The sequence below is a fragment of the Musa acuminata genome, chromosome BXJ2-4, assembly GCF_036884655.1.
Source record: "Musa acuminata AAA Group cultivar baxijiao chromosome BXJ2-4, Cavendish_Baxijiao_AAA, whole genome shotgun sequence".
Taxonomy (NCBI): domain Eukaryota; kingdom Viridiplantae; phylum Streptophyta; class Magnoliopsida; order Zingiberales; family Musaceae; genus Musa; species Musa acuminata.
In genome coordinates this window covers 8,307,654-8,329,552 of record NC_088341.1, presented here as the reverse complement: position 1 = coordinate 8,329,552, position 21,899 = coordinate 8,307,654, and the positions used below count along the sequence as shown (strand labels likewise).

Here is a 21,899-nt window from a genome sequence, read left to right as displayed (position 1 = left end):
TAGAGCAGCTCCAGAGCATTATGACCGCAAAACCTAATCAAGCAGATGAGACTGGTTGTGATCACAGTCTAAAGGTATCAAGTTTCTTGTAGGAAAACTTTGTTTTCATGTATCTACATATAGTTTGTTGCTCCATCAGAACAAGTTGGAGAAACATGATATTGGTGGTCTGCAGGTGTCATCAAACGAGACTTGAATATAATGTTTCTGTCTTGCCAATCGTGTGGATATAATGTACTTTTGCCTTAAACATGAAAAATAAGAAAAATTCATTTGGAACCACGATAACATGCCAATTTGACTTCATGTTTGAGGTGAATGATTTCATTGTTAAAGTATTTAATTTTCTCTAATTATACTTTAATTTCAAACTCTTTAGACTAACATTATATGCTCCAACTCTTTACGAAAGTATTTTGGATCGATTTTCTGAGTTTTTGAATAATGTTTATTGAGTCTATTTAGTTCAGATAGAATCGAATAAAGATTTATTTAATATTTATTTATTATTAAGAGTCTAAGTCCTTGTGGATTCTAGATGGAACTCTATAAATAATGATATAATCATTTTTTTTCGACTGATAAAAAAATATTATTAAGTCTTTTGACAAACCCTAGGAGGTTGATCCTCTCGAAGTGATCAAGGAGGTCGATCCCCTCGAAGTGATCATATTTTTTTCTTTCCTTTCTTCTATGATAAAATCCTAGGATCTTATCATTTAGTATCAGAGCAATGATCCTCGATGTTCTCGAGGCAGTAATCATAAAAAAAAACAAGAAGTAGAAGAAGAAGAAAAATAACAAGGATATGATACAGTCATCTTACCATAGAAACTAGATAAAATAACAAGGATTTATATGAACATCTTTGCTCCACAGACACTGCAAAACGGATATACCAGGGAATGTCTCTTATTGTGACCTAAGTCACAACACCCACCAAGTTTATGTGCAACTTACCAAAATCTATGGATATACAAAGTTCCATTCTCCCAGTAAGCGGAACAAAACTAAATAACAACTAAGTGCTATGTTGATAATGAAACAAAGCAAGTCACTGCCACACACCCGCCGACGATGGATGTTTCAGTTTTCCATACAGATCTAACAGCATCAGATTCATGCTTGATAACTAAAAACTGTGCAATTATTCATCTAGCCAACCACCAGATGTTCCCGGATGAGGGTACGAGGGATGTGGTCCAGGTGCAAAGCCGATCGAATTGGGAGGCCTATCCCTCCTCATTCCATGAATGTCGTAGTCAAAAATACTGCCTGTTCCAGGAAGAGGCCCAACTGGGCCCTGATTTCTCGGCCTTACATAGTTTGCCTCATCGAGACGTGGAGCATACCGGTCCATTGCTGATGTTGCCATGCTAGCTGTGGATGGCCCATAGGAAGGAGGAGGAAATAAGCGAGGCTGTCCAAGCACTGAATCTGAACTACCTAACAACATTCCATTCCTTTGTGACCACTCATCTTGACCTTGTGTTCCATACAACCTTATTTGTGCCCGCAGATCTGTCTCTGATATCCTCCTGTACCCATCAATGTCATTGGAATATGTGTTCCTGCTAAGAGAGTCTATGTTGCTTCTCGGGTAATCAGAGAACCGTGAATCCGAGCTTGGGACACCATAATCATGAGTTCCAATTCCACCAGTTGGCCAAACATGTGAATTGCGGTTGAACATACCTTCTCCAGCTGCAGGAGCAGTGTACCTCCTAGCAATTTCGTCGATGTCATCATTGACAATGTCTTTGAAGATGTCATTACCACCAGTCGTCACACCAAATTCCATTCCAGAACTGAAATACACGTCTTGATTGTTTGCCCTTTCTGATGGAGTTTCAATTGGTTCTGATGGAAGATGACTCTGACTCCTCGTTCTACTCTCCAAATGATCAGGTGAAATGCTAATGTCTGATAACTTGTCCACCTCCTTTGCTTCAGAAACCTTTGCCTTTTTCTTTGACCTTCTTCTCTTACGAGAACCACCACTACGATTTTCTGCTGAGAACCTTTTGTTGCTACGTCCAGAGCTCTTAGTGTCTTCCTTTCTAGCCTCTGTCCCTTCTGAAGTGGCAACTCCTTTCAAAGGTTCTTGTTCCATATGGTCCTCTGCTGCAAGAACTTCTGATGGTTTCTTCACCAGACTTTCTTCTACGGGAATCTCCTGCTCTGTGAATGTGTGTCCATAGTGTGAAGCAATGGTCTTGTGCTTCGTTGTCCAATCAGCACGACTCCATAGATATAGTGGTGGCGGACTCAAATTCCACTGCTCCATTTGCTTGTCATTCACATCAACAGACCCAGGCAAGTAGAAGGACTGAAGACAGGTAGCAATTAACCATCAGTCGTTTAGTTGAGACTCCTACAAAGCTTGCATTTTTAGAGTTGGACTCTTCAAATATCTACATACCTTTCCTGAGAGACTTTGACCATCTTCCCAGATTAAATCATATGGAGGACTTTTCTTATCTAGTCTGATAATGACAATGAAAGATATAGAATGAGAAGTTGCCTTGAGAGTATATACAGAATAAATACGTAGCTCAAGATATATTTATATATAGTTATATATAATATAATATATATATGAAGAGAGAGAGAGAGAGAGAGAGAGAGAGAGAGAGAGAGAGAGAGAATGATACAATAAAATCATTTAATTCGAGTAACAGGGAGAAGCAGAAGTTGTACCTTTCAGTCTCCTTGGGAACAATAAGAATAAGGAGCTTTGGCTTAAAGGTTAAGGCTTTATCAATAAACTTGTTCGCAAGAGCTGCTTTGACACCAAAAGGAGGATTAAGGCCCATGATCTGTTTAAAAATCAAACAAATTAACAGACCTTATATCATGCTGTATTTACTGAAAATTAATAAATATACATGCTTTCAAAACTATACCAATTTGGATCCGGTAGGTAATTCCTTAGGGTTAACCTTCATCCAGTCTCTCCTCTCAAAATTGAAATCATTCTGCAAAAAGAAAACATCAGTGAAACATACAAGAATATCACTATAGCAACAAACAACAAACACTTCATTGAAGCAGGTTTCTTAATAGTAATGGACAGTACAGAATTCCACAAACCTATAACTTCTTTCCAGTTCCTATTTGCAATCTATAACATAAACAAGAAGTAGATAAGGTTTCAAAATAAAATTTATTTGAGATAAAGTGGTGTTATATTTCCTCAATTAAGAGGAAAGGTTCAGGGTAGTTGGAATTGCATTAGAAATCACAATTCCTATATGTTTAAGCATCCAAACAATGGAATTACATCAATTGTCTCAACAACTATCATCCAAAATTTTTAAAATTGGAATTACTCGATAACTAACAACTTGTATTTAAACATGCCATGAATAATCCCGATAACAATGAAAAGACATAAGGATGAGCAAGAGTCATGGACAAGAGAGAGAAAAAGAACTTTATGAGAAAATTGACTCTGTGAAACAGGTAGATAAGCAAGAACATGAGTTCTATGGCATGACCACATGACAAGATTTTAATACATAATTCTTAGACTGGTGATAGACTGTTGCTAATTTTTAGAAAATTACCTTTGGTTGTATAATATCATAATTCTTGAAGTAGCACCTCTTCCCAGCTGCATCAAGTTTTTCTTTCATCAAAATACTATAATCATTGGCACCACAGCAGAAGTCGACAACCTGTAAATACACAAGGGAATATAATAGTCAAGTTCAACAATGAGATCCTAGAATTAAGAGAATTCTAGTTCTCAACAATAACTTGCATTAACAGACATACAGAAATGGGGTGGATCCATGGTTTGCCTAATTGGTCCATACCGATATACCGACCACTATCGATACAATTCGTACTGATACACCGACACATGATATGGTCGAGTGTACCGATAGATCGCTATATACTGCCTATACCAGGGTATACCGCCCGGTAGGGTGAACCTTGGGTGGATCAGCAAATTTTGGTCAATCTTAACAGTTTTATTATTACAAGAAAGAAAGATAAGGATTATATGAATGTTTAGTCGGGGAGTGGTAGTGAGACCATTTTAATGTATTTATCATTTGAACAAATTTTATTAGCTCAGATGTTCTGCAAATGTAATAAGTTATCACATGGACACATATCCAACATTTCTAATTTAGTTTCCTAGACTGCCAAAATAAGAAAAAAAAGCCACAAAAAGGGAAGTAGATACATCATGGTTTTATGAAAGATTTCATGGGTTAATTCAAGCTTTTATTCTGGAAGAAAATTAGTCAATATTAAAGATTCCATATCAATATTAAAGATTCCATAGATGTCCATCGATCAAATATTTTGTTAAGTAATATTAATTGTCAAAATATGAATATATATCTTCCCTTGATTTATAGGATGTTATTGTATTTCTCCTCATTTTTATTTTCTTTCTTGTACTTGGGGTCTATAAAAAAAGAAATATATCATAGTTGAAGATCAGAGATGTGTAAATAGAAGTATGCTTTCCCACAATGAGGCCACTATTTAGTATGTGATTTTATCATCTACATGTGCAACGTGGATGCATAAGACGTGCATTACTCCTTGAGCCAAGACGAATCAGGTAATAATATTTTTTCTTTCTATTTATGTCATCCTTTTTTACCATTATCCTTCACTTCCTCCTTTTTTCTTTACCTCTATTCTTGCCCTTGTTTCTAACCAATTCACAAATCCTTCCAACAAAGAGGAAAGAAGAGGAGAGGAGGGGGGGATGGCAAAAAACAAACAGAGAAGTGTTTCAGAAATAAGGATGTTGGATGAATATGTTGAGTTACTAGAAAAAAGGAACAAAAACTTTTTACATTTAGTAACAAATTGGTGTAGCTCTCGTCAAGAACAAAATGGAGGACTGTTTAAGATACAAACATGTTCAAAATATACCAATAGATTCACTGGTTAGACAAGGTGATTCAATTATGAATCATGATGCAAGGAGAGATAAAAGACCCAACAAACTTTCTTAGGACTAATAAAGAATTTGATTGCTCTTAGTTTCGCTAATGATATTGCCCCCTCAGGAGACCTAAATGGCACAAGAAGATTGATGTGGCTGATCCCAAATAGTTGAAACAATACTGCCTGTTGTTGTAGAGAACATAAAAGATTTAAAAAGAACTTTTAGAAGAATTCCTACAATGTCAAACCCCTATGATCAATGTTTAATATGTAAACAATTCCTAAAAATTGGAAGGTCATTTAAAATATGTAAATTAATGTTCATGATAATGTTGAACATATGACAGCTAACCACTATTATGCAGGACATGAAGAGCAATAGAAGTCAATTATATCACTTTAGTGAATCTCCTCGACCCTCGTAAGGACCATCTAACACAAGGATAAAAGAGTACATCTGCAGGTCCTGTTTTTAATATGAGTGTCCTGTACTCTTGTATTTTGTTAACTAGCAAAAAAGTTGTCAAAAAACAAACTTTTGTAGGGCAAGCTAATAAAAAAAAGTAGTATTTTTAAATTTATAGAAAACATGCTTTGCCTTACCAGAATCTGACGATCTAAAAGTGGAGCAACATCAGTTAAAAAAATCACAACTGCAGCTGGAATCAGGATACACTCTATCCTCATAAATCATAACTAACAATCTAGTAATTGACTACATAAACACCATATGATTATTTCCCAGATTTCCACCTTTCCACCTTTCAGATTGGTGCCTCCAAGCAAAAAACGTTCTCTCCTTTGGGGTTTAGGTTGCCCCAAAACTGACCTTAACCTCTTCCTGACATGGCTAGAAGTCATCCATCACAGTTTTTCTCCTGTGCCTTTTAAATTATTTATTTATAGTTTTGTCTCTTTGAGAAAATATAAACAACTTCTCTTGCTCAACTTCGGGCAATTTGTCTAAAAGACCTCTAAATACAGCAATAATAATGACAACAAAGTCGCGAGTCATAACTATTTAGGACCGACTACATTTCTATTAGCATCTTTTAAAATCTTCCTCTACCTCTTCTCGTATTATTAACATTAATCATTTCACCTCTTTTGACTATTGCATCTGGATATCCCGTAAGCATATGTTCATATCATTTTAAACGATTCTCTCTCGTCTTATCTTCTATCAAAGCTATACCTAGGTGTTTATGAGTAACAATATTTCTTTTCCTATCTTTCCTATTAACTCCACACATTCATCTTAACATTCTCATCTCGACAACACAACACTCAAATCTTAACTATCCAACACTCAGATCCATAAAATATTGTTGGTCTTACAACGGTCTTATAAAAGACCTCTAAAGACAATCTACTAAAAGCATAACAATGGCTTCTAAAAAGTTGAACCTATGAAAAAATATAAAAAAATTCCACCTTATACAAAACATCCGGCCAATGAATAATTACTTCTCCAATAGCTAAAATCTAAAGCTATAAGGCTTCATGCATGGGGTTAAGTACCATGCTAACAAGTTAACATGAATTTGAGTTTACATTAATCATATGGCTAATCATTGATTCTACGAATTGTTTATACAGAACAACTATTGCTTTTACAAAAGGACATGCTCATGAAAAGTATGGGTAGAGGCACATAATAATAACAACAACAAAACCGTAAGTCCCAATTATTTGGGGTTGGCCACATGGATTTTTTGCCATAGATATCTATAAAAAGTTATATGTTTGGTTAAGCTAAAATTATTTATTTTTTTATTTATAGTTCCTATCGAAGATCATCCTATACCTCTCCTCATACCATCAACAATAAAGATCAAAGGCATGATCCCCTCATTTAATCCATGCCAAAGAAGCAGAAACAGACTTTAAATTTGAGAGGATTAGAAGCTTTGGACAAGAGTGTACTTTATGTCCAAAATCCATAACTCAAGAAAACTTTGGTAAGCCCACCCTTTTGTCAATTTTTTAAAGAAAATTTCAAAATGCTCTCATTTAATGTTCTGCAATTTGCAAAATATAATTGCATGATAGATCCTAAGCATATAGCTGATGTTATCAATAAAATTAGACACTGTTACCTCATATTAGTTTGTATAAGAAGCTAACTAAAACTGGTTTCTGGTGCATAATTTCACTACAAAGTTAAGATTGCTTCCTTGCTGCGTTTGCATCAACGAAAGATTAAAAAGGGAATGTAACATGCATGCATGCATGCATACATACATATATCAAAAAGGAGATGTAGCATATTGTATATATAATATGCAGTTGCATTACTATAGGAGAGCTGCTTGTCCCACTCTACACCAATATTTGCTAAGTGTCAACATGTGACAAAATGGCTTGGTCAAGCACTTGAATAATATGAAAAATGCTTTAAACCAGAAACAAACTTCAAAGTTCACTGTGTCTTGCTAAAAGGAAACCCAAATTAAAATGACAAACTAACTACTGGCTGCATCTGGTAGAAATTGATTAAACTGAAGAAATAAAAGAACTTACCGTATCACCATCCTGAACATACCACTGAAGCTTATCTACAATCTACATGGAAAGAACAATTCATTGGGTCATAAGAAGGAAGACATTTTTAAACATGACTTGGCAGATGAAACACAGTATAGAAAGAACCATGCATCTATTGTCCCAAAGCCAAAAAATGTAACTAAAGAAATTGACACTCTTGTTATCATAGAACTTATGAAGAAGTGTTGTTCAGACATGAAACAAGCAGAGTAATATATTTTTCATTTAAGGTATGAACTAAATTAGCATAACCAGAATCATTGAAAACAGCAGCTTATATAGAACTCTGTGGAATCATCACCAAAATAATGCTGTTAGCGAGACCATGATAATCTGAAGATTATGAACCACTTCCCAGAAATCATAACATATTGCATTTAGCAAGGGCTTCTTTCTTGCAGCATAGCGAAATGACAAAAGTCATTTACAGGTTTTGTCATTTACAGGCATCCCACATGCTGCATTTTATGACATATAGCATATGCAAGCATGACTCTTGGCATTTATAATTTATACCAGCATTTATGTGACACCTGGCATAGGATTTACAATAGTATGTGCTATGTGCAATCGATGGTAGGTCATAATGAATGATATATATTCCAATGAAGCTGTTAGCATGTTAAATAGCATAAGTCAATCTTTGTTACCTGGCAGCCATATTTAACATTGTATTTATGTATTGCATTTAGAAAGGTCAAGAGAGATTCTCACGAAAAGTTTACTTATTTGAATGGCATAAGAAATTCAACTATAGTAACAGCATAAACAATTATGTTTCCTAATAGGATTTAGTTTAGGTAATAGCATCCCAATTCTGACAATAAGCATTTAAATACATGAGGTTTACTGAGTTGCAACAACTGGAATCATCACCAAACTTCACAGTTCTTGCTAATTTTTAGATAAGTACCTGCTTAAGCTTGTCTACTTTAGTGAAATGACGACCAAAAGATGTGTAGCGCATTCCATGGAGAAAAGGTGCAAGATAAACTCTGAGCTTCTCCTGGAAAAGAAAAATTTTCATGAAGTACCACCACATAAATATCATTTCTATATATTTTTTCAAGCCATGTAGAGAGTATGTTGCTTTTGAAATTAATTTTCTTCCTCTAATTAAATGATGCTAGGGTGATGCTGCCCTCTTTTATCTAGAACAGACACAACGGAGAAAAATCTTATACCATGCAAGAAGGGATGGCTGTGCCAGGTTAACAGCACAGATAGAAAACAATATAGAGTCGAGAATTGAAAAATATTACAAGAAAACAAAGGAGGAAAGAACTAGCAAGCATGACTTCAAATACCAGTTAGACAACGTACTGGCCAATATTTACCGGTGCAATTAAGGATCGGTATTAAACCATATGCTTGGCACCGACCAGTAGGCATTTCTTTTTTCAGTGATACCAAGAGATATAGGTTGGTATACCACTTGATAAACCGGTACCATAACTGGTACCAACAAGTTGCCAAAATCAATATCGTACCGGCATTAAAGTTAAAGCCTTAGTAGCACCATGTGATCACAATCTTCAAAGGACAGTAAAAGGCCTTATGATTATCAAGGTCCAACTTGTTAATGCTTCAGTTCAAGCAGTAAAATTTACTACATTAACTTGCAACAAAGTATACAATGGCAAGAGTAGGACAAAAGGAACAATACACCTTTTATGTTTACAAAAAATGCAGTATCAAATGAAAACTCAAGAATCAGATGACAGAAACTGTGCATGTGATGAATGTTACTATCAGCAACAATGGCCAATAGGTGCTAACTCGATAATTTTTAATTATATACCCAGTTATCCACAACACCAAATGCAATTACTTCACTGGTTGGCACAACTACATACCCTCCACTTAAGCAATTGCTTCACCATCTCAGGTTCACAGACAGCTTTAGCATCCTCCACAGAACCCCCATTCTCTAACTTCTGTAAAGCTGTTCGTATTGCCTATGGACACAATTTTAATCACAAAAATTAGGACTTCACACAAAGAATAGTAAATAATGAAGTCATCAATTCAAATCAGATGTCACTCAATGATCAATTATGTACCTCAACAGAACCTTCAACCTTGCCTTGTGTAATGGTCTTGTCAATGTGCCTTGTGCCGTATGCATGAGTAGATGGCATTGACCGTTTTCTGGTTATATTTTCCAAGCTTAAAGAAGATGATGCCTTTTCGAACAAAGCCAAAACTCTCCAATAAAAACATTCCAATTAGGTAAGATCACAATCAATAGGCTAATAATAATAACTCAATCCACATTAGCAACAACTAATAGCACAAAGGTGAAGCACATCAGAGAAGATTAGCTGCTTTGTGACTTCCCTACTGCAAAATAAATCAACCCAAGTTGACATGAATACCAAATGCAAATTCTTTTACTATTAGAATTAAGTTATCAAAAAAACCCCACTCAACTTCAAATGATATCAAGGAACGAAGCATACAAAATTAATTTGGGTGTTAATCTGAAAATAGTTGGAACTGCTCAAATGAAAAACTAAAGCAAGTGCTAAAGCCATTCCTTGGACAAAAGAGAAAAAAGAGACTTACTTTGCTTCTGTTTCACTATCTATATGCGGAAATGAACTTAATGTCTTTGCAGCAGGTTTCGTAGAAGCTGTAGGTTTTGCCTCTTTGTCAGGAGTCTTGTTGTCCTCAAAAACAGTTCTCTCAGCTTTGTCCATATCAGATCGTGACTTGTCCTTCAAGGACATCTCTTTTTTCTGGATACCAAGACCATGCTGAGTAACACTCCTGACAACTTTTTCCTTCGAGTGATTTCCTTCAGAACTAGTTGCCTTGACTGACTTCATAGTGGTTCGATCTCGGGCCAACTCTCTAACTTTGTTCTTTGCCAATTCTTTAATTTTGCTTTTTTGCATATCTGAAACTATTTTTTTTTCAGGAGTCTCAGGAAATATAATATGATTTCTTCTTGGAGTTCCAAGGTCTTCATCAACCGTATGCTTTCTGCCAAATGGAAAACAACAATGAAGTCAATTCCCTGTAAGAGAATGTTATTTGTGCAACACATGAAGCCAGACAGAAAAACTCAGTGAACGGGAACTTACAGGCAATATATCAAGATTCGATTAGGAAGAAGATCATCCCAAGCTCTTTGTATGATAGCCTCATCTTCTATATCCTCAAACGCAATCCTCCTACAATTTCATCGAAAAGATAGAAGAAAAATCTATATATTCTTAGCTCATTAGTGTTCTACCTATCTAATCTGCAATTGAAAAATTACCTTGGCAAGCACTTTCTATGATAAGATTTTGGGCACCGTCTGCACATTGCAAACTGCAAATCTCTAACCTCTTTGTCTTCTCCTTGTTTACAAACAACACATTTATGAACAGGGCATGTAAATGATTCCCCAGCCACAATTTTTTTCTGAAACTCAGATGCTTCAGCTTCGCTACCAGGGAAAAGTAATTCTGAAACACACTTTGGATGGTAGAAGTGACCACATGTCGCAGAAACACAAGGATATACCTAAAGACAAAAGATTAAAAAAGGGAACAACACTGCATCAATCATTTGCAGACAAGAGAGTGAAAGATGAGATAAAATCTGGACAATTATATGTAGTTGTTGCAACTGTTTGCTAGATTAGAAAAATCCACATAGACAGATGTAAAGAACATGACTCTAGCAACCTCTTTCTGTGAGCACAGCAAAACTTTCTAGTTTAACAGGAAAGGAGGGACAATGTGAGGAGGAAGGAACTTAAACGAAGTCACAAAAAAATAATGAGAAGAAAACGCAGACATGGGTAGCAGGCAGTAACTAGTAGGTATGCTAGGAGCAAAATCAATAGCCTGATCTGCATCATAAACCTCTGGTATAAGGGTATTGGACATAGATGAGATCAAGTTTAATTGAGTAAGATCCAGAGACCTAGAAAATTTGATCCAGTCCAATCCAATATCCTGATAGATCTGTTCCAAGTTAATCAATAACTAGTATAAGTTGTCTAACTAAGAATCCAAACACTACTCCAAAAGCCAAACCAGATGTACCTGGAATCCAAAAAGTGAGTGGTGCATGGCATGGCAAGGGCAACAAGGAAAAAGCTAAAGAGAAGAGTACGAGGAAGAAAAAGAAAATAAATCATATCAAGAGAATCAACTAACTCTAATTTAAGTCTGCACATGAAACTTTTGTTCAACAAATATATCTAAACCATTGCAGCTTGTCCTTCAATTAAAGGATGTCCAATCTCCAAAGGAGTAGAAGACCTGAATGAATCTGAGGTATTAAAAGAATCCAAGTGAACACAAATCACAAATAACTTTATTGTGGTTACAAGGGGTGGGTATCAAAAAACGATACAGAAGGTATTGCATCAGATAGTGGGCCTAACATTACCCTTAGGCCATCGGCTGCCAGACACAACCCTCCTCATTTCGCCTGGCTCACGTAATTCAGTGAAAAGAATATTAATGTTATTCATAAATACGCATTTTCAAGCACAATGCAAATAGTCTTCAGTTAAATGCTATGAGATTAAAAACAAGTGAATATACAGGTCACAACAAATTGCCTCATATAATTGATAAATCCTAAGCTTTAAAAAGGGCTATGCATGAAAAAAATAAGCCCGCATTAAGAACACAATTATTCATAAAGAAAAACGTATCAAAAAAGAAAAATCAAAAAATAAATTTGAGTAATTTTGGGTTAATCTATGAATATAGTTAGAAAATTATATCTTATAAAGATAAAAGTAGAAGAAAAAGATCACTTATTTCATAACAAAGTCTTCAATTTCGAATAATCGTACTGGTCCGTCAGCAGACCGATACACGGACCGTCCGCTACCGAGCGGTATTATATATATATATATATATATATATATATATATATATATATGGTACGCAATTTCGAATGGTACCGCCCGGTACGGGCAGTACGTACCGATCCGACGGCATACCAATACGCGGACCACCCGTTACCGAACGGACCATGCTACAGGGTTACACTGTAGCAATGCTACAGTAAGAGGAAATCGCTCGGTACGCCCTGGTAGACCGCTCGGTACGTCGATATCGTACCGTACCGAGCCAACCTCGAAACACCAGTATAGTACAGCACGATATTACATACCATATATATATATATATATATATATATATATATATCAAGGCAACGTCACCCCGTGTGGGGAGAAGAGAGGCGATGTCGCCGAAAAATTTTTCTTTTTATACTTTATATATATGTATATATATATCGAACGATATACCGAGTGGTATACTGCTCGGTATACAATACCGTACCGTACCAAGCGAAGCTCGAAACGCCAGTACAATATTTCAATTCTTGTTTCAGAATTGATATGGCTCAAAGTCAACATTTATCTTAATTTATAACTAAATTCCAAAACATTAAAATAACGTATTGAACACAAACTAGCAAGGTAGATTCACTACCAACCCTTTGATTCATTTAATAGTATCTCTCCATTGTCTAACAAAAGGATATTCTCGTTTTTTCATTCATAATTGAACGTGATCATTGGACATGAATTTATGTGCATCTCACCACAAATGCTGAAGGGATATTTTTTTCTCAAGCAATGCAATTTGAAGGTCAACAAATATCCTCCCTCTTCTCAATGATCAGCAGTCCTACTCTATATGAACCCTTTCAAATAGAGTCACCTCAAGAATCAGTCTAAATAGGCATGGCAAAGCATGCAAAACCAAATTCTCATAGTTTAAATTAAAAGGTCCAGCTCTTAAATGAGCCAATATATACCCAAATGAAGGATTGCTAACAAGCTGTAGAATTAAGAGACATCAAAGAAATGGCTAGTAGAATCAGCATATTCTAGATGTGTGGACATCTACTTAATGTATTATGGTCCAAGATCATCTTTGACATAGGTTTTAACTGTACCAAAGCAGAATGAAGTTATGAATGACTTTCCAATTGTTAAGACATTTAAAAAATTAAGAATGTAAAAGAAACTCATTTATTAAGTTAAAAAAGCAAGTCATGTATCAGCTATAATAGTTGCCAATCGAATCTTGAGAATCATAAGACTCTTCAAAGCTTATTTCAATAATGAGTGATTCATAGCTTGTGCAGTATTAAAACCAAACTTCAATGTCACTTCACTATATAAGGATACCTTGGATCACCAGCAATGTCCAACTTGCATAGTATGCTGAACCTTACTAATACTCATGTTTTAAAATTCACGAGGACTTGAACCTCTCCAGATTCAATAGCATTATACTAACAGCTTCAGTTCAAAAGAAAAAAAAAGTTTGACCTTATTGATTCAATTGTCTGAATTGAGGGGTTTGATAAAGCAATGTATAAAAATGATAAACCAAAGTATAAGAAGCCTGCTAGTTTTATCTCATCCAACCTCTTCTTATCTTGTATACTTATGCTATAAGACTTCATCCACCTTCCTGTGAACTCAAAAAGTTTGGATTGACTATGACCACGTCACATGATAAAGAAAAAAATATAAATAGGAGACTAGCAATATCTTGCATTGTATTCTCTCAAACCTATAGTTTAGTTAACCAACACATTGTCACAACCAAAAACCCGTGCATACAACAAAATTTCTCACCAGAAAGAGAAGTAGGTTGAATAAGCCATATAGAGGAGAAGCTACTCTGACAAACTTAATGATCTGCTGTCTACTGCCAATAAAGAATGATGAAATATTTAAAGAGACAGCAAAAAGTGTAAAGGAAATTTAGAGAGAGAAATCTGATGGAAAATTGGAAAGTGATGGAAAAGAAAAATAGGTTTCCAAATAAGCTCCCAGCTCATTTACAAAATCACACAATTGAATCAAAATCTCAAGCTAGTCACAAAAGTGTCAAGTTCATATCATGCAATTCTCTGATAGATACATAACCTGCATACTTCAAAGCAAGGTCTTCAATTTTGAATAACCGGGCGGTACATACCGGTCCGTCAGCAGACCGATACACGAACCGCCCGTTACCGGTATGTATGTATATATATATATATATATATGAGATGACATCACCTTTTATAAAAATATTTATATATAAAAAATCTTTTATATATAAATATATAAATATATATAAGAGAGAGCGACAACGTCGCCAAAATTTTATTTTATTATTATTATTATTATTATTATTATTATTATTATATATATATATATATATATATATATATATATACCGAACAGTATATCGCTCTATATACAGTACCGTACCATACCGAGCGAATGTCGAAACTTCGGTATGGTACAATATTTCAATCCTTGTTTCAAAGTTCAAACACTAACTATGAACTTCGACCAATTTAGACAAATGACCTTAGTCCATCCTAAAAATATGTTGAGTGAATGAGGACACTATATTTGGTCCCGAAAAACAAATCAAGAACCAAAAAGTGAGGGGGTGCATCACAAGCACCTTAGAGGAAAAGATGGAGATTCTGGGTGATAAAGACCTCTCATAAATGCTGGATAGCAATATTGTTAAGAAGAAACAGAACTGCTACTACTGAATATGCCAATGTTCAAAACTTTAACTTTTAGAATACCCTTGTAGCCTTAGCACAGTAAAGTTAGCTCATGAACCACTTTATTGTGCTCGAACCGAAACTACAAAGACAGATTGGACCAATGTATAAATATGTATGTTGATTCACAGAAATTGAATACAAAGTTCAAAGAAGGTTGTGAGGTGAGGATTTTGCCAATTATAGGAACAAATATTAAAAACCTTTAGGATATCCCAATTTTAGATCATGCTAATACATTGGTCCAAAAAAGTCATTCAGAATATTTTGACAAAAGCATTTTCTTTAAATCAATGCAAAATGTACCAGTAGCCTTCTTAATCAAAAACTAGTACATAGTTCAAAAGTAGTAAGATAAGAAAATAAGAACTAGTTCCACCACATATATCTTACCTCAGCACCTTTTGATTTATCAGAGGCGCCTAATTTGCCACAGCCAAAGCATTGATGCTGCTTGTATAAGCAATTGTTGCATAGAAAGTTCTGTAGTGACTGCACAAATTCACAAACATTTGATGAGAAGAACAAAAGAACGAGAGAACATACACAGCAGAGGTTCATAAAAAGCAGAAACCATGACGAGCTCTCTACATGATACCTCAACTTCAGCCTTTGTGTATCCAAGGGACTTGCATTCTGATTCTTCTCCAGCTTTTCTGGTGGCATGGAAGGATCGCAGACACGGTCCTTCACAACTGCATTATAGATTTTCAAACCACAATATCCTAAAACAAAAAATAAGAAACTATAGAATTACAAAGAACCACATAACTAGGAATGCACATAGTGCATGGCCAGACTTCACACAAACCCATTTCATGTAACAACTTTAGCTCCTGCACTCTAAATTAAGTTTGAATAACAGCAGGTACCATTTCATCAAAACATATGAGTCCAAGCAAGACGTTAGCACACATCAGCACTAATTCGGTACACTATTTAGTGCATGAATATTAGATAATAAATAAAACCAACAGATATAGCAATTCTCTACCAGCTCCCATGGTTATAGTCTTAAAGAAACTCTAACAGGGGCACTGCTGCCCTTCACTATATGGTTGTTACTTATCAAGAAAATTACCACATTCTCTGAAGAACTATCTAAGGGCTAGAACGTCTGAATTATCTTCTTAAATTCGAACTCAATATTTAATTAGCGTTTCAGTCAAAAGTTGACATCTTATTGAACCAAATACAGTCGTATCTTCAGTTCTTTTCATGAAAGCAATAAGCATTCTGCTAGAACACCCCATCCATCTCCCACTACTGAGCTTGCACATTTTGCAAGTACAGTATGGAGTTATGCATAGACAAACAAAAATACAAAGCAGTGATTTAAAAAGCGCTAAGCGCCAAAAGACGCCAAGGTCCAAAAACGCCCGAGGCGCTAGGCGCTCGCCCGAGCAAAGTGAGACGCTAAAATATAAAAATATATAATATAATTAATTAATATATTTTTTTAATTTTTTAAATAAAAATATTCTATTAAATTAATCTAATAAATACAAATACTATTACTAGTATACGGTTAACAGTATACTGTTAATAGTATATTGTATACTGTATATTGTTAACAGTATACTATTGAAGACCGAGGGTGTTGACTGAGAAGAGCGAGAGCGACAACTGCGAGCGACGACAATGGCAGCGACAGCTGCGAGCGACGAGCAGCAGCAGCGACAGCGACAAGCGGTAACAGTGGCACCAGTAGCAGCGAGCAATGGGAGTGGAAGCGGCGAGCGGAGACAGTGGCAATGGTAACAGCGAGCAGCGGGAGCGGGAGCGAAAGCGGCGAGTGGAGACAATGACAACGGTAGCAGCGAGCAACGGGAGCGGGAGCGAAAGCGGCGAGCGGAGACAGTGGCAATAATAGCAGCGAGCAGCGAGCAACGGGAGCGGGAGCGACGACAGTGGGAGCGGCAACGGTAGCAGCGAGCATCGGCAGCAGCAGCGAGAGCGGCGAGTGACGACAACAGCAACGGTAGCGAGAAGCGACGGCAGTAGCGTGAACGACGAGCAGGGTTAGAGTTGGGGAAGTCACGCTGATCGGTGCTTTAGTTGGTTCGATTGAACCAACTAAAGCACCGAAGACTAAACCAGACCTCAAACGCTGGTTCGGTCGCCTGGTTTAACCCAGGCGCTCGTCTGAAGCGCCCAGGCGACGCCTCTTTGAAGCGCGCCGCCTGGAAATGAAGCGAGGCGCTCGAGCCTCGCCTTGCCTCGCCCGAGCGCCTAGGCGAGCGCCTTTTTAAATCACTGATACAAAGATTATCAGCTAGATGAAACTAACAATCAAAGGACCATCATACCCTTACTTGTTTCAAAAAGTGTTTTTCTTGGTACTGTCAAGTGTCAAGCACTAGGTGCTATAAAGCATCAAAATCCCATATTAGGTGTTCGCCTACTAAAGCAATAGGTCTATCTTTAAAAAATTATAAAATGTAACTAAAGATCAAAATATTCAAATATATAAGAAATTCAATTAAAGCATAAGTTTTATTTCATTTTATCAAAACAAAAACTTGACGTTGTTTTACTTTAAATATCTACCTTTAGTAATTTTGTCTAAACCATGCAAGTGGTAGCATCAAGGTGTAGATCTTTTAAATAATTAATTTCATCCAAGATCCTTTTTAATGTTTCCCAATTATGATTCTTCTGGCATGCCTATAATAGTATAATTGTTATTGTTTAAATTGACATGTTAAATTGATTAATTAAGTCGTGGAAAGAGGGGAAGAGAGAGGAGATAGGCAGGGTGGAAGAGGATGGGGAGAGAAATTAGAAGAGGAAGGAAGGTAGTGGAGGGCAACAAGAGAGAGTAGAGAGAATACGAGGGAGGCAAGGAAGAGAAGTAGGAAAAGGTAGAGAGGACAACAATGACATATGTTGTTGGTCACAGAGAAGAGGCAGGGAAGAGAAGAGGCCAGAGAGGGCGATGACATGCGATGCTAGTTACAGAGTTGAGAAGAGATGAGGGAGGACAGAGGAAGAGAGGGAAGCCATTGTAGGGGGTGTTGGACGCACATGAAGGGACAGAGAAGAGGAAGAGGATAGAGAAGAGAGGACAACCATGGTAGGGGGTGTTGGTCGCACATAAAGGGGCAGAGAAGAAAAGGAAGAGGAAAGAGAAAAGAGAAGGTAACAGTGGTGGAGCCCCAATAGACAGAAGGGAGGAGAAAAGGGAGAAAAGAGGAAGAAGGGAGAAAGATAAGAGGGGGAGACGAGGAGAGATGTGATAACGAAGAGAGGGAAGACAATTAAAAGCCATAAGCCAATGGTGGAAGGTCGACAATAGAAATGATAGGGCAAAAAAATGCAGGCATCAACGGCAGTGAATTGGGTTTATCAAGTTTAGATTGCATTATAATTTGGTTCTGGAAAAGATAGGGGGGAATTGGATTTGCATAGAGTCAGGAGAACCTGAATTAGGTTGAGAGTGGGTTGAGGAGTTTGGGTTGCCCAAGCCAGCACAGGTGAACACTTGGGATGGGATGCCAAGCATCACAACTATGGCTCTCGTAATCTCCAAGTTGACTCATATTTTTACGAGTGCAAGTCAAATGTGTAATTAGATGCTTAAGCACCATAGATAATTTAATCATTTAACCCTCAATACAACCACCTCTAACTCACCAAAATTCAAGCATTTCATCGTATCTCCATCTTGACATATCTAAAACACAATAAACTTCTTGATATAGGATTCAAAAGGGATAACTAAAAATGACAATAACAATAGAATATAATAACCAGAAATAGAGAGATTAGAAACATTATAATTATGACATAATGAGTACCATGCTGGATGGACAACAAATACAAATGATTTTGGTGTGTAAATTAAACTTCAGGTAATGGACACAAATAACTAGGTGGAAGCTTGCATTTAAGGAGCTAACAAAAATTCATTGATTTAATAATATTAACTATTTGTATTAGAACCTGAATATTGTAAAGCAAATACAAGAAAATGTTTCCAAAAAAGAAAAAAACATACCATAAAAGTTCACCACCATTATCACAAATGGCACATACTGAATCAAATAAATCAGACTCATCCTCTGAATCATCATCAGCATCATCTTTTATGTCTTCATCAACCTCATCATCATCAGCAATAAATGGCTGATTTAGATTTGAACTATCTAAAGCAACCTGAAAGATTAATTTAATAATAAACCTTATCCAATTTGATCTATCACGTGACAAGTTCTACAAATGATCTATGGAAATTAAAGCAAATATGACCAGGATCAGCACCAACCTCACCAAATTTCTTCCTTGGCTTCCCCTCTAGGAACTCTAGCAACAGCTGTTCAAGTAGAACTATCATAAGAAGCATGCTTAACAAGATACAAACTCAAATATTTAGGGTAAAATGAAGCTATTTCAATGGTAAAGAAACTGTGAAATTAATAATGGAGCACAGATGGTAAGTCCAAATTAAAACGAATAATATAACATTGGACTAAAAATAACTAGAACTTGAACATAGAAGCATCAATTTGATAAATACATCCTTCACTGGCCATCACATAACAATGATTTAAAAAGGCACCCGGGTGCTCGCCTAGGTGATTGAGCAAGGCGAGACAAGGCCCAAGCACCTCACATAGAAGTTGGGCGATGTGCTTCAGTGAAGCACTACTTGTGCACTCGCTTGAACCCAGGCGTCGAGCGCCTCAGGTCGACGTCGTCCCGAGTTTTGCGAAACGGCTCTGGGTACCCGGCATCGCTCGGGTCGGCGCTGTCCCAAGTTTTACGGAGCGGCTTCGGGGTGTCCGGCACCAAGCGCCGATCGACCCGTACTGGTTGGCACCGAGGGGCACCACTTGGGTCAGCGCCGTGCAACGCCGTCCTGAGTTTTGCGGAATGGCTCTAGGGTGTCCGACACCGACCTGTACGGTGTCGAACAATGCGGAGGTCGCGTGGTCGCCTCGTCCAGGTCTGAGGTGTCGCTCTACGTCAGCCCAGTGGTCCTCTGTCTACTGCCACGTGGGTGGTGCCAAAATGTGGCATATCACTAAACATTTCAGTAAAACCACCCCACCGCCACATGCGAGACCCCCAAACCCTACTCCGCCACCCCGACTCACCTCTGGTCCCGTCGAAGGCAACCGCCACCGATGCCTGCAAACCCTCCTTTGGACAAAACCTTATAAAGTCCCATACAATAAATGACCACTATTAACCCTATTAAGTTCTATGGATCAAGTCAACACCCCCCCCCCCAAACAAAAGCCACAGAACACACAAAAAACAAATGCAAGAGAAAACCTGAACAATCTAAAGTTCAAGCACCTCTATGGCAACACTACAAACTTGAATGGCATTGTATGAATGTATGTATGTATGTATATATATATACATATATGTATATATATATACATATATGTATATATATATATATATAAACGACTTTGCTCAGTCTGTTATGCAATTCATACCTGTGAATTTACTAAGACCTGATCCCTCTCCCTAAAAAGCTTCATAAGTGAAATATGTTCCCTGAAGTCATCCTCAGAAGGTCTGACCTCAAATGTGCTGCATCATACAAACATCTTCAAGAACATCAGACAAAAGAAAGACAAATCAAAAAGTTCACAAGAGAAATTAAAAAAGGAGCACCTGAAGACACCACGCAGGTGTTCCCAAAGGCTCTTTTCTGATGCCTGTGGTTTTCTCCTCAGAAAATGAAGCAACTGTATGGTGATCAACATTGTCCTTATTGTATCCTCGTAACTCTTTCTTGGTTTCAGAAGATTGATCCATTTCTTGTCCTTCGAGAGGACCATGATCTTGGGTTGATCATCTTCTAATACCAACTTCCATGCGACAACCTGTTTGTAGACTTTCTGAAGCCCGCCATCAGTGGTTCCGTGCAAGAAAACGGCCCTGTTGACAGCATCCTGGTTCTCGCCGTCACTAAACTGGACAGGCAAAACTGAAAACGAGATGGGCGATTCATCATCGTCCACCAAATGATAATTTGTGACAATCTGCGGCACAATCTCATCATCATCGGACGATGCCATGATCTACACACCTTCAAAGAATAACGAAGCCGTATCTCCTTAAACGACAAAAGAAGAATGTTAAAGAAAATGGCATCAATCTCTTCAACTGGTCGAATCTACAATATGAAAAGAGCAACCAAACTCAATAGAAAAATCCTTCTTCTTTTCCTTCATCAACCTAATTCGAAGTTTCAAACATAAAGGAGAGATGGAACCCTTAAAACAATTCCAAATTCCATTATTTTCCTGACTAATATTGCATTAAAGGTACAAAACTAACGAGAAATGCCAGCAATTGCAATAGTCCTGGGCGAAAACCAGTCAGGTTTCCCTCTAACAATCGAAGATAGCAAGAACAAATACTAAAGGAGAGAGGAAACGAATAAAGCACAATACCGTAATCAGAATCGAAAGAACACATGGGAAGGATGCCAAGGAAACAAAATAAAATTCGTAACAACAGCGGAAAACTCACAAGGCGTCAGATTAGAAGGCGCCGAGATAGCAAAACCCTCTAGAAGGTGAGATTTCCACGAAAGATTCGGCGGGGAAAGTGTTTCCTACGTGCACAACCGGAAAACCCCGACACCACATTTCCATGGGACGCGAAATTAGGGATTTGGGGAAGGGTGGAGAAGCGCCTTATATTGGAAATCTTTTGCCGAATATTAAAGGCGGTTGTGGACGGGTCCGACTAGGAATTGCACGGTTGCGATTACGGGCACCGCATCGAAGGGGACCTATGTGACATTCAATCAAAATGTGAAGGACTTGTAAGTAATATCTATCATATATAAATTAATTAAAAGAATATAGTCTCCACAGTGTTATTATAATAGCACATACTTAAATATTAAAATAAAA

The 21,899-nt window shown here is 37.1% G+C and overlaps 1 protein-coding gene across 3 annotated transcripts; it reads right to left on the bottom strand.

Annotated features, from left to right (window-relative positions):
* Window positions 1-809: 809 nt before the first annotated feature.
* LOC103981183 (protein ENHANCED DOWNY MILDEW 2) lies at window positions 810-21,678 on the bottom strand. 3 transcript variants are annotated; one of them, XM_009397814.3, is made up of 19 exons: window positions 21,511-21,678; window positions 20,647-21,091; window positions 20,466-20,562; window positions 19,283-19,330; window positions 19,016-19,173; window positions 15,614-15,710; window positions 15,409-15,507; window positions 10,736-10,983; window positions 10,557-10,646; window positions 10,036-10,455; window positions 9,531-9,675; window positions 9,324-9,425; window positions 8,381-8,473; window positions 7,444-7,485; window positions 3,570-3,680; window positions 2,907-2,978; window positions 2,701-2,819; window positions 2,423-2,486; window positions 810-2,329 (listed from the first exon to the last, which is right to left on the bottom strand). In XM_009397814.3, exons 2-19 carry the CDS (start codon window positions 21,051-21,053, stop codon window positions 1,148-1,150), a joined length of 3,594 nt encoding a protein of 1,197 aa, XP_009396089.2. In that variant the 5' UTR covers window positions 21,054-21,091; window positions 21,511-21,678; the 3' UTR covers window positions 810-1,147. The 3 variants fall into 3 exon arrangements, with proteins under 3 accessions (XP_009396089.2, XP_064959654.1, XP_064959653.1); XM_065103582.1 differs by having other exon boundaries at window positions 970-2,329; window positions 20,647-21,056; window positions 21,511-21,650; XM_065103581.1 differs by having other exon boundaries at window positions 970-2,329; window positions 20,647-21,064; window positions 21,511-21,646.
* Window positions 21,679-21,899: the final 221 nt, after the last annotated feature.

Excerpts from the sequence above, each read along its gene's own strand:
- LOC103981183 (XM_009397814.3), bottom strand. The coding sequence starts at position 21,053 with ATGGCATCGTCCGATGATGATGAGATTGTGCCGCAGATTGTCACAAAT. Across the intron at positions 19,331-20,465 it reads AGGTCTTAGTAAATTCACAG|CTGTTGCTAGAGTTCCTAGA; the intron begins GTATGAATTGCA and ends CTACTTGAACAG. Across the intron at positions 2,487-2,700 it reads GTTCCCAAGGAGACTGAAAG|ACTAGATAAGAAAAGTCCTC; the intron begins GTACAACTTCTG and ends TGTCATTATCAG.